The 13202-nt window shown below is 35.5% G+C and overlaps 1 protein-coding gene across 1 annotated transcript in view; it reads left to right on the top strand.

Annotated features, from left to right (window-relative positions):
• CBLB (Cbl proto-oncogene B) overlaps positions 1-13202 on the top strand; it is a 212009-nt gene that overhangs the window by 98363 nt on the left and 100444 nt on the right. Inside the window, exon 5 of the mRNA XM_029213594.1 lies at positions 11847-12003. Coding sequence (XP_029069427.1) covers positions 11847-12003 — 157 coding nt within the window. The remainder of the gene's footprint in view (positions 1-11846; positions 12004-13202) is intronic.

The raw sequence follows: 13202 nt of genomic DNA, 5'->3' as shown, positions 1-13202 counted from the left end.
CTTCCTTTAAGTCTAGTTCAGAAGTCTTCTTTTCTGGGTTCTAATATATACCCTCCCACATGTTCAACTTTACGCCATGTTTTGTGTTTATGTTGTATTTTAAATATATTTATATTATCAAATGTATTTATTACGTGGGTCTTTCCTGCTCAAAAATAAAGCTCCTGTTGACTTTTTATCCAAAAATTAGTAAAAACAGGTACATTTATTAGAGTTATTATATGTCAAACTCTGTCAAATGCTTTCACATAGATTAGCTCCATTTTCAGTACGACGTTTAAACATTATTCTTTAAATGGCTATCAGATGAGTCCTTTGGGTACTGTATACATAACAGACACTCAGTAATTATTGGTTGAGTTCATGATGTATTTTTCTACCATTTTAGTCCTCTTTTCTTTTACTTATGTCCTGTTCTTCAGGCAAGTGGGATTATTTGGCTCTTTCCTGACACCTCAGCAGCTACAGGTTTCTATGTCTTTGCCCACATTGTTCCTTCCACTTGAAGATTTTTATCTCTGGTATAAAAGTTCTCACTAATCCCTCAAAGTTCATCTTGCTCTTGATTCTGGCCCTTATTATCATACTGGATCTTTTAGTTCTTAAACTCCCATAAGCTCTTGCTCATCCTCCATATTTATTAGTTTTCATTGATTTTTAAAGTTATTTGTCTAGCTATCTTTCCATTAGACTATAAGCCCCATGAAATCAGGCTTATTTAATCAATCTTCGTGTTTCCCAAGGTGGATCAGCACAGTGTCTCATTTGGAGACTTTCAGGAACTGTCGCTCATTTAATTCAAATGAGTTGAGCAGCAGAGGCATGTGTGTGAGTGTGCGCATGTGGGACGTGTACAGCGTTTGCTTGCTTGCTTGTTCTGGGGGCAGCATGCTTAGTGCAGGCTCGCAGGCGGGTCATCTGTGTTCAGGTTCTGACTGCAACATTTACTAGCTTTGTGACTTTGGGCAAGCTCCGTGCTTTCTTCATGCATCAGTTTCTTCATCTGTAAAATGTGGATGGTAATAACAAGAATACCTACTGTGTAGGGTTGTTGCAAAGGTTAAAAGAGCTAAAATCTACATTTCAGGCAGGTAAGACAGTGTCTGGCACTTTGTATGCACTCCGTGTTGTGGAATAATTAACCAGTTTAAACCTTTAATCTTGCTCAAAGCCCCATGAATATATTTATTATTAATTCTACAAATAATATCATTAATATTCAACTTTGCATGATAGAGGTTCTATGGTCCCTAGAAATCTAAAAGCAAAATCCAGAAAAAGTTAATAAAAGTTTTCTAAAATTGTGTATATCCCTATGTAAAAGTGAGGTAGAATATAAGAAACTGTCCTGCTGACCATGGGGGAAAAAAAAATGATCTGTTTAAAATTCAGTTCATTACATCTACCTTTGATTTCCTGGGGAAGTGGTAGGGACCTTTTTTGGTTTCCTGTGTTTTCACTTTTAATAAGAAACAAAGGACAATGGTTTCTTTACCTTTGCAGTGAATAAGATACATTTTTTTTTAGCATATTAGCTAGATCAGTTTTCCCTCTAATCAAAGAAAAGGGAACTTAGTCATATTTAATTAAAGGATGCACAATAGAAATGAAGAACATTTATAAGAAAAATGTGCAGCAGGAGATCTAGAGAGAGAAAAAAAAGAACTGAAATAGAACTAAAAAAATTGCCATTTAATATTTCTGTTATTTAGTCAACTCTTATTACTGCCTGTTTCGAAAAAGCAAAGTATCTTTATTTCATAAGGACAATAAAATGACAGGGCTATTTTGTTCAACTCACTGCAACAAGATCCAAGACAGAAAAAGCAAATAAGATGTGAAATTATAATTTTCTACCTCTAAGCAGTATGTATTCAATTTGGGGAGGGCAGTATATACAAAGATGATAAATATTTAAAATCAGTTCTGTCCCATTACAGAAGCGCTTAAGGAATGTCACAAATAGTAAGTTAATTATTTACTAGGGCCATCAGAGGAACACTCAGGCTGCATGGAGGAATTGGTATTTTGTATGGGTTGCACATGTGTTAATAAGGAGTACACAGGGGAGAATACTGTGAGAGGGATGGAATTCTCATGGCGTCTGCTGTCTTTCCAAAGAAAGATGCAGAGTAACTTCAAGGTTCCATAAATGGCATTTTTTGTTGTTGTTGTTGTTCTTGTTCTCTTTTTCCTTCTTTTCTTCACGTTGAACTCCTCAGTAAGTGACATTTACTTCAGTGAAATCACCGTGAATTAGGTTCTGGTTCTCAGCCTTGAAACCTGATTTCATTAGAGCCATATGTTTAGAGACTGAGCATACTTTACTGGGCTCACAAACTGATCTATAATCCAGAATAGTGGTTTTATTAATTTACAATGATTAATGCTACTGTCAAGCAGATGGGAATGCTCTCATCACTGTTAGGTAAATTATATGTGGAGCTATATCATATCCAGAACATTCCTTAGTGAACATGGAATCTAAATATGGGGTGGTGGTTTATGACCCACTATAGGAATTCCCCTGCCTTCAAGGACCAAAGTACTTACAATTGTTATTCTCTCTCTTGGACTATGCTTTGAAAGCTCTGTCCATTTTTGGCCATTTGGACTTTCTTTTTCCATATGCAAAGTTGTACTTTTAAAACTCTGTTCTTTGGAGCCCTGAGAACAATGGGAGCCCATGATGGGTTTTAAGTAGGGAAGTGGTCACACTTGGATCATAGGTGGGCTACTCTTGCTGAAGTATGGATAATGAACTTGAGCAGTGGTTTCTAGACCCATTCAATCATATTCCTTATTACTACTTTTTGAGCGTACATCATCTATCTATGTATATCATCTACATACTCACATATGTATAAAATACATATTACTATACAAATAATGTGTATTCTCATATATAATATAAAGGACACATTATAATATAAATTTTTAAAATTGAATTAAAAATGCAAGTAGAATTTCAGTCCTTTCTTCTCATCCTAAATAGGGTCATCTTGTACACCCCCGGGGTCTATGACTGCCCTGCCCCCCCCCCCCCCCATTCCACTTCCCACTTTAGAAACTGATAAATTAGGAGAGAAATAGGAGAGAGATAGGAGGCTGTTGTAGAAAACTAGGTGAAGATAATAATAAATTAAATAAACAAATAAATAAATAGAAGTACATGAATTTGAGAATTATATGAAGATAAAATTAACTGTACTTGATTATTAAGGTATATGAGGTACAAAAAATGAGCCAAATGTGATGCCTCAATCTGCGATTTGAACAACTGGGTACCATTTGCTGAGACAGGAAAAGTAGGAAGAAGAGATTTGGCAGTCAGATGAATTCAGTTTGGCATATGTTCAGTTTGGTGGGTCCAGACAAATCCATGTGGTGATGTTTATTAGTAGATTAGATATACAACCTTGAGGAAAAGAATATAGAATTAAAGACAGAGATCGACAGTACATTTATGAGTTTGCAGATTGACAGCCTGTAGAATGTTTTCCTTGGCCTCAGACAGTATTTACATTAAAAAATTAGTTGGTAACTTTTAAAATTATTGATTTTTACACAAAAATATTGTATTGAATTTCATTGAGCAATTGGAAGTGATGGCAACACTAGATATGAACTCTGACGTGGCGACAGTTGGCTAGACCTGGGTGCCAGCTACCCAGTTTAGATGTGTCCCCTCCAATTGATTGCGGCCCTTACCTGGACCTCTTTACTCATATACATTATCTGCCTGGTCTCCAGGTATCTGAGTTTGTAATCTCTAAAAGCTGTGTGAAGCCATTGGACTGATTGATGTAGACCATGGAGAATGTGCAGGGAGAAAGAACAAAGAGGACAGATCCTTAAAGAATTCTGATGAATGATGTATGCACAGAGGAAATTTAAGGAATGGAGGCATCACCAGGGAAGTAGGCATAAAACCTGGGGAGTGTGGTATTATAGTTGCTAAAGGAAGATAGGATTTAAAGAAAGAGGGAGATGAATCAGAATATAGTGTTGAAAGATCAATTAGATAAAGACTTAAAAGATTTCATCAGATGTGGTACAACAGGCTTTCATAACTTAGTTTATTTTCTTTTTAACATTCTGAAAGTCTCCTTTATAACCAGTTTTAATAGGCTCCACATGTTGCACTGAATAGATGTGTTGAGTTTTTGGTGTACCCTGAATAGGTGCGTTGGATTTTGCTGTACACTGAGTAGGTACATTAAAGTGTCTGGCCTTCCACCAAGACTTGTGGTGCATTATAACCAGCCATCTAGGTGGTAGTCTGAGAATATCTTTTCTTATTTTGAAGTTTCTAAGCTCCCTAATGATAAGGTAAAATGCTAACCTTGTCCTCTAAAGTTTAACCTGTTTGTATCCAGATTTTGGCTACTTATTTTACTTCCCCATCTTGAGAAGTAACTGGTTTTTGTTTTGTTTTATTTTAGCTGCTCTACCAAATGAGGAAAATACTTTCATGCCACTTCTTGAGACCATTAATGTTTTTTAAATAACTTGGAATGTTAAGCCAATCACTAAAACTTCCAGAAATTGTGTTTCTAAAATATCATTTAAAAAGTTCTCCTGTGCAGAGCCCTGTTTTTTTTAAAAGCAGACTTCACATTTCTCCATCTCTTAGTTCTAGTCAGCTGATCAGTTTGATTTAATTAATTAAAACAGTTTTTAAGCCACTTATAATCCCATTCTCAGAAGTTCTTATATTGTATTCAGAGAAATAATTATTTTCTTATTAAGTATTTAATAATGTGCCCCTGGAATCAAAGCACGTTTGTTCCTTTCTCTGTGGGATGTTTCTACCTTGGTAGGTGAAGAGAGGCACTTCCTCCTTCTGAAGCAAAGACTATGCTTGTTTACCACCCTGTAATGTAAAGATAGTATTTCTCTGCATATCCAGGGACAAGCATACTTACTAACCATTATAAAATATTTGGGTTCCCTAAGCCCTACGTTCCTCTCCAGTTACAAAAGTCACTGTGTGTGTATGTGTCACCTGACTCTCTTTGCATCATCCTGTGGGTATTAGAACAAGTAAGTTCCAAGAAAATGGTGATACTCTGACCACTGCTTCCTGTGAGTTACGAAGTCCTTTGGCTTTGATGCCCTGACCCACAAATACTCTATCTTCTGCCAGCATCCATGCAACTGTGATAGGCTAACTTGTTAGCTTGCAAATAGGGTGGAATCTCAGATTTTCACAGTTCTTTAGAAACATGTTCTGCTGGTGGAGAAATTGTGACTTAAAAGCAAAGTAAATAAAGCTTCATAAAATTAATATTTAGGATTTATTTTTCATTAATAGACTGCTAATGCTTCATCTTCCTGTTTTCCTTATTCTGAATGTTGATTATCAGTAGGAAATGACAATAATTGTTTTTCTTTGTAGCTTTGTTTTTGCCTTGTTTATCTGCAGTCATCAGTAGTTTCTCTTAATAAAAAGGAATTTTTGGGGATCTACTTATGCAAAATAGTATGTACATAGTTTCTCCTGTGAGGCTTTAGTTATTGGAAATTGTATATTTTTTTGCCTTAATTTAACTTACATATCTAGCAGACTTCACCCATTGCTTGTTAATGTAATTGACCTATGTAGAGAGATTTCTGGGGAATTTTCTTTTATTACAGACATTTTAATTTGTAGGACAGGCTGGGCTCTTAATGCTAAAAGGACGATGTGTGGCAGAACTTTCTAATTTTAGGGTGTATAGCTTACTAATTTTGTTTAATCTGAGTATCCTAACTTCTAGTATCATGAAATCATACATAATTAAAATCATACAATTATACTCTGAAAAAAATCTGGCTTTTTTCACTATTATGTTTATGAAATTCATCCATGTTCTTGCATATAACAATAGTTTGTTCATTCTCCGTGCCCCATTGTATGGCTACACCACAATTTACATATTCATTCCATTGGTGATGGACATTGGATTCTTCCTCCTTTGGATTTTTATCAGTGGTGCTGCTATGAACACTTTTTGTACATTAAAAGAAAACATGTATACATTTCTGTTGTACGTATATCTAGGAGTGGTATTGCTGGCTCCTAGTTTATGCATAGTTTTAGCTTTAGTAGCTTTTAGTAAACCACCAAAGAGTTTTCCAAAGTGGTTTGCCAATTTAATCACCTATGAGGAGTGCCTGAAGTTTCCTGTTTTCCATATCCTTCCCAACATTTTATGTATCATTTGTCATTTTAAAACTTTTTAATAAGCCACTCTGGTGGGGATGAGTGGAATCTCATTTTGTTCTTAAGTTACATTTCCATGATGACAAATGAAGTTGAGTGTATATTTGTGTGTTTATTGAATATTTTGTTTTTGTGTGAGTGTGAAAATTATTTGCCCAAATTTTGAGTAGCAATTATTAATATTTAGAAGTTTTTATATATTATAGATGTGAATTTTTTGTTGATTATATTTATGTGAACGGTTTCTCCCAATATGTGGCTTTCTTTTTCACTTTGTTAATAACATTGTTTCATGAACACAGGTTTTTAATTTATTTTTTCCTTTATCCTTTGAACATTTGGGGTCCTGTTTTAATTATTTGCCTGTAATGCAGGTATTCTCTTCTGTTTCTTCCAAAAAACTTTATTGCTTTATCTTTCATATTTAGGTCTAAGGTTCATCTAAAATTGATTTTCATATGGTATTAGTTCAGGGTCAAGATTCATTTTCTTCCATATGTATATTCATTTGACCCAGCAGCATTTATTGAAAACATCATCCATTCCCTACTGCTGTTTATATATAGTTGTTATATAACCAGTGTCCAGATATGATTGCATTTGTTTCCAAAATTTGTTTTATTCTATTGTCTATTTGTCTCTCCTTGTGCCAATACCACACTGTCTTAACTGATGTGAAGAGTATAACTTTGTCAGTGTTTTTCTTATTGAAGTTCGGCTTGATTATTCTTGGCTCTTGGCATTTCCCTATGAAGTTCAGAATCAGCCTATCAATTCCTACTATGAAAATGTCTCCTGGAATATTTGATTGGGGTTGTAATAAATCTAAGAATCAATTTGGAGAGAATTGACACCTTTACCATATTGAGCCTGCCAGTCCATTAAAGCGTTGTATCCCTTTATGTCTTCTACATCTCTGATCAAGTATGTCTGTGCGTTTATGTTGTGTTTTTGCTTGTGTTTTGTTGGCTTTATTCCCATTTATTTGATATTTTCAGATGCTATTGTAAATTTTTTAAGTTTTATTTTCTAATTATGTATTGCTTATATATAGAAATACAACTGATTCTTGCATATTTTATCTTTAGCAGCCATGTTGAATTCTCTTTTCTTCTCATAGTTTAATCTGTAAATCTTTTTGTATTTCCTAGGTAGAAAACCATTTCATAGGCAAATACTATTCTAATTTTTGTTTTTAATTGGTTATTTCTGTGATTGCAAAATATACTTGAAACAGTTTTAGTATGTCTTTTACTCCTTTAAGCCACTAGAGCATATTAGAAATATTCTGAAAGCAATTGCTTGTAATCCTACCAAGATCTAGATATCATCAATTAAAATTTGTGTTGATCTCTCCAGACATTCCAGATAGTTTTCAGCATTGGATCATAAAGGACATACAATTTTTCTTTTTTTTTTAGCCACACTACGCGGCTTGTGAGATATAGTTCCCCAACCAGGGATTGAACCAGGGTCCCCGGGGCCCTTGGCAGTGAAGGCACGGAGTCCTAACCACTGGACAGCCAGGGAGTTCCCAAGGACATACAATTTTAAAAATGCTGTTTCCATTTAATGCCATGGACACTTTTCCATGACAATAAATATTTTTTCCGTATACAATTGTTAATTGCTGTAAAATATTCTAATCTATAGATATGTCATATTACTATCCAACATATTTGTTTTAATTTTTTGCTATTATGAACAACACTGTTGAAGAGACATGGATGAGTCTTTGCATTGCTGTGTTTTGGGGGTTTTTTTTGACATAATTTCCTTGTTGAAATCCCTAGAAGTAGGCTCTTTCTGGGTTAAAATGTATAGGTTTTTGAAACTTGCTGCCAAATTGCCTTCTCGAAATGTGTAAATTTTCATTCACACCAGAAGTACACAGAAGTTCCTGTTTCCAAACATCCTAGCCTTTGTTGAGATTCACACCTTTATTATATGGATTCTTTTTGCATATGAGTTAAAAATAAAACCTATATAGCCTTTTATGAGAACTTGTGGTTTCATGGAAATGTTTTGCCCTTTTTTTGAGTATCAATTGCCTTACATTTTTGTCTTCAATTCCTTATTCTTTTGTGTTAAAACTGCAGGGTTTTAAAATTTAACAACTTGTTATCTCTCCTGACATTGTGTGAATACACTATCGCTTTTTTTTTTTAAGTCATCAAACCATTTCTGTTTAGTAGGAGAGTGGTAGTACACTCAGATTTCTAGGTTCCTCCTCTGTGAAACACTCCCTTGCCTTCCCTAGACAGAGTTTAATTACACAAATTTTAGTTGCAAAGATGAATAAGATAGTCCCTGTTTGCAAGGATCTCCATCCCCTTGGGTTCCCATAGCACATGAATCTTTTTCTGTGATAACCTGAGCACATGACACAACATAAGTTATTTACAAATCTTTCCACTTATTAGACTGTGGCTTTATTTAGATTTTTGTTCTGAAACTAGTACAATGCCTGGCACATATACGGTCTTTCTTGGGTGAATCACTTAACCTCGTTAAGCCTCAGTTTCCCCATCTCTCTCTTGAGGATAAATATATTATCTGCCTCACACTGTTATTATGACAAACTCAGTACTTAATTTGGTGATTGGCAGATGTAAGTCATCAATAAATGGCAGCTCTCATTTTTTTTTTCCTATTGGAAGTCTAAAGATCCTGAACTCACATTATTATTATAGGTGCCAGGCTACCCATTGGTCTTTTATTCAATTCTTTGTGGATTGATGGCTACTTGAGCTTTTCACTGGATTTTAAAGTTAATTCAACGTGTAATTAAAGTGATTTATAGTTGTAAGTGGCAAAAGGACAAATCAAAATACTTCTGGATTGGTGGGAGCTTGAAGCTTAGTTGGACCTTTTATGTTCTATTCCTTTTCTTTCTCTGCCTCTTTCCTTTTCCTAGATCTCTGCCAGCACACTGAAGTCCCTACATATTTGTAAAACAATTTGCCATTAACGTTTTCTCTCACTAGGTTCATATCTAGGGGAAGAGCTTATAGAAGCCACCACTCTGTGGTATGGCTACAGTTAGTTCAAGGTGTGAACAGTCATCCTCTGCCTTTCCTCCTCCACCCACAAACCTCAGGAAAGTATGTGGTAGCAACTTGAAATCCTCTTTAAAAAGTTAGATCCTTAGTGCAACAGTTGTAGAACTTTTTTTTTTTTCCAGAAATAACTGTACTCTATTTCTCTTCTTCACTCATGAACCTGCCCGCCCCACCGTTGCTCCCACCTTCTTCCCATGGTGGGTATTTGGCTCAGCTGATCAAGGGAAGGGTATCTGTTGTACAAAGTTTTATATATAGTAAGTTAACCAAATGCCCTTTCTTTTTAATCCCTGTTACTACCCTTAATTAAGGTTCTGTTTGGACGTTAGGTTTATCACAAGGGAACTGGGGGAAAGTCTCATTTGCACAAGGACTGTGCAAATGTAGCTCGCCCCTTTGTAAACTGTCGTTCCAAAGTGGTAAATTAGACTACAACTTTAGAAGTTTGTTCATTTTTTAATAATTTGCTCAGGGAAATCACTGGTTATTCAGAAGACTTATGATCTGCATGCACTTTAAATATTAGGATGAGGATAATTTTTATGGTAATGGATATCGAAAGGTGTCTGTTTAGCCAGCCTGTTTACTTTTTCTAATATATACACAAGACAAAATTCTCTAAACATTTCTATACAAAAGAGAAAACACCCTTCTTAAATCAGTAGTTCTTTGTTTACTGGTTTTTTTTTTTTTTTACTTTGAGTTTTATGGTTCATGTCTCTTTTGTGTATTGAATATTTGAAATTTTAATTTGGAAAAGCAAACTGCTTCTTAGGCACTACTTCCAAGGTAACTATAATGAAGCTGGACATAATTGCATATCTACACTTTGCCATAAATCAATAGCCTTCTAATGTTATCAAGAGTTTTCATTGTTACTTTAAAACAGCAGCATCTTGTTAACCTTAATCAGAGCCTGATGTGTGTTTCTTCTAAATGGCTTCTGATGTGGTGTCTCTCTTCGGTTCTCTGTGGTTTCCTGTTTTTTTCATACATAGAGAAAAGCCTTTTGATGTATTCAGCCTCATAATCTTTTTCTTTTAATAGCATATCAAACACAAACTTTCTTATATATACAGCATAGCATTGTAAGCCTGTTTCACCATTCATTTATTCATCTTGCCACAGATCACTCTTTCTCTGGAATTCCTCCAGCACTTCCTTAGATACCCTTTCTGTATTCTTTAGCATTACAGTTCTCGTTTCTACCCTGAAAGAGTGTGTTCTTCAAGGGCAGAGATAGTATCTCGTATATCCATAATTGTATTTCTCCACAGTGTCCTGCCTTAGCAATGAATAGATCACATAGACTGGTGACGCTCAGTGAGTTGCCCCCAGCCCAGCCACATCAGCATCACCTGGGAACTTGTTAGGACTGTAAGTTCCAAGGCCCCACCCCAGTCATGCTGAATCAGGATATCTTGGGTTGAGGATCAGAAATTTCTGTGCTAACAAGCCCTTCAGTGATTCTGATGCATGCTCAAGTTTGACAGCCACTGCAGCAGATAATTATCGAATGAATCTGAAAGTTTTACATTTATGGTGCTGCTTCACTGGGAGGATTAGTATCAGATGGGGCCAATTTTGTCCATTCAGCCTGAGTTTTATTTCTCAAGAGATACAAGTAAAGAAAAACCTAAGATTTAAATACTTGCAACCTTAGAAGAGGGTGTATATAGTTTTTATGCTGTCCTACTATGAAAACTGCAGCTTAAAATATGAAATGATTGCTTTCTTCCACCTGTTCAGGAGTAGGCATTTAACATTCCAAAAGGAGGAAAAGTAAAGAACGAATAATGGATGTTACTCGTTTTCATGGTGGGGAAGAGGTGGGTGAATGTTGGAAACTGGTCAGGTAGAGGATGGGTTGGAAGACTTTCCCCTGGGTACCATTCTATGCTCTTCTAAATTTTTGAACCCTGTAAGTGCATTATGTAGTAAAATGCTGATATGGGGTATTTAATAAGATTAAATTAATGAATAAGTTGAATAAAGAAGTTTCCATATGATAGCCAGTGGGGTTGGTTAAAAGTTATTAAAATTTCCCTTTGCATTAATATGAAAGGTTAGATAAAATGGCTTTCCATCTCTGTAGAACATTATCGGGGTGGTGGCAGAAATGTCTTAATGACTTTCCACCTGAACTTTCTTATGCAGTGAACAAAGAATTCTTACTGTTATATGAATCCATCATCTTGTTATTATTTTAAGAAAATAAATGGAGGGGAAGAATTTAACTTGATTCAAAGTTACATAACCTTGCATACACAAATGAAGAGGTCAGACCTACAGGACATTGATCTAATACCTTCTTCTGAAGTACTTTTAGAAGTATCTTGATAGGCAAGGAGAGAAAAATTGATTTACATTTTTGTCACATTCTTAGCAAATGGAAAATAATCTGGTTAGCAAAACCCATTACATATGTTCTGAATTATGAACAGTATTCTCAACTGTTTCTCTTTTAGTACAAATGCAATTATATTAATGGTATGATTGAATTGTGCTGTTTCAATGGAAGGTATGTCTTAAATGACAGTTGATTCAATTTTTTTTTTTTTTCTTCTCTTGCACAGAACTATTGTACCGTGGAAAGTATTCAGACAGTGCCTTCATGAGGTCCATCAGATTAGCTCTGGTCTGGAAGCAATGGCTCTAAAATCAACAATTGATTTAACTTGTAATGATTACATTTCAGTTTTTGAATTTGATATTTTTACCAGGCTATTTCAGGTAAGCTTTGTATTTGCTTAATCCTGCCCTCTCTTCCACTTCCCTCCCTTCTGTGTGTGTATGTGTCTCTTTTTCACACACACATGCATACATACAAATATATGGGAAATGGTCTCATTTTTGGTAGTCTACAATTTTAAAGCAAGATTTTTTGGTCATTGCTGTAAGTTTAGAGTTTGAGTTTGGAGGATCTGGTGTTCCAAGCCTGGAGGTTGCTTATTAGCTTTGAGAAGAATGATGTAAAGGAGCTTTAAAGTCCCTATTTGGTTTCTCACTTTACTTTGTTGTTCATTTTAGCCCAGTAACTGATAGAATGCAGGTTTTTTTTTTTTTTTTTTTTTGCGGTACACGGGCCGCTCACTGTTGTGGCCTCTCCAGTTGCGGAGCACAGGCTCCAGACGCGCAGGCTCAGCGGCCATGGCTCACGGGCCCAGCCGCTCGGCGGCATGTGGGATCTTCCCGGACTGGGGCACGAACCTGTGTCCCCTGCATCAGCAGGCGGACTCTCAACCACTGTGCCACCAGGGAAGCCCAGAATGCAGGTTTTATAGGTGGGCATTTGCTGAGGTTGTATCCCAACTTCTTCTCCCCTTTGCCTCCCACATTCATTAGGTGAGAAGGGAAAATAGTGAACCTGGAAATAAATAGCAAACTTGTCTCTTTCTGTATAGGAGATTACTGTGATGTGTACTGTTTTTACAGCTTGCTTTGCTCTTTCATCTGTATATCACAAACATTTTTCCGTGTCAGTGAGTATTTTCATCAATATAATTTTCAATTTTCAGTTGCTACAGAATATTCCATCAAAATAATCTGTCATTAATTTAGCAAATCTCTCATTTGGGAAATTTAGATTTGTTTTCCTGGTTTTTTTTCCCCTAATATAAATGACTTTGAGATTAACCTTCTTGTCCTGTTTATTGTTTTTGGTTTTTAATCATTCTTTTATAATTGTCTTCACATAGCTATTCAGAAGCAGGTGTCACATAATAAAAGCTGGGTGCCATCATTTTGTATTTTTGTATGTGTTGATAGAATTACCCTAAACATGAAGACTTGAAATATGCTTTGAATTTGCCTCTGCCACTAAATTGCATATCATCTATGAGATTCATTTCAAGTAGTCACAAAGTGAGAACCCCACCTAAAATCTTTATGATTCTAATAATATCAATTATATAGCAAGTGATGTTAATTGA

Source organism: Monodon monoceros, unplaced genomic scaffold, assembly GCF_005190385.1.
Source record: "Monodon monoceros isolate NGI ecotype Baffin Bay Population unplaced genomic scaffold, NGI_Narwhal_1 Super_Scaffold_11, whole genome shotgun sequence".
In the NCBI taxonomy this organism is placed as follows: domain Eukaryota; kingdom Metazoa; phylum Chordata; class Mammalia; order Artiodactyla; family Monodontidae; genus Monodon; species Monodon monoceros.
The sequence above is the reverse complement of the archived record's forward strand: the minus strand, read 5'-3'. Positions and strand labels throughout refer to the sequence as shown.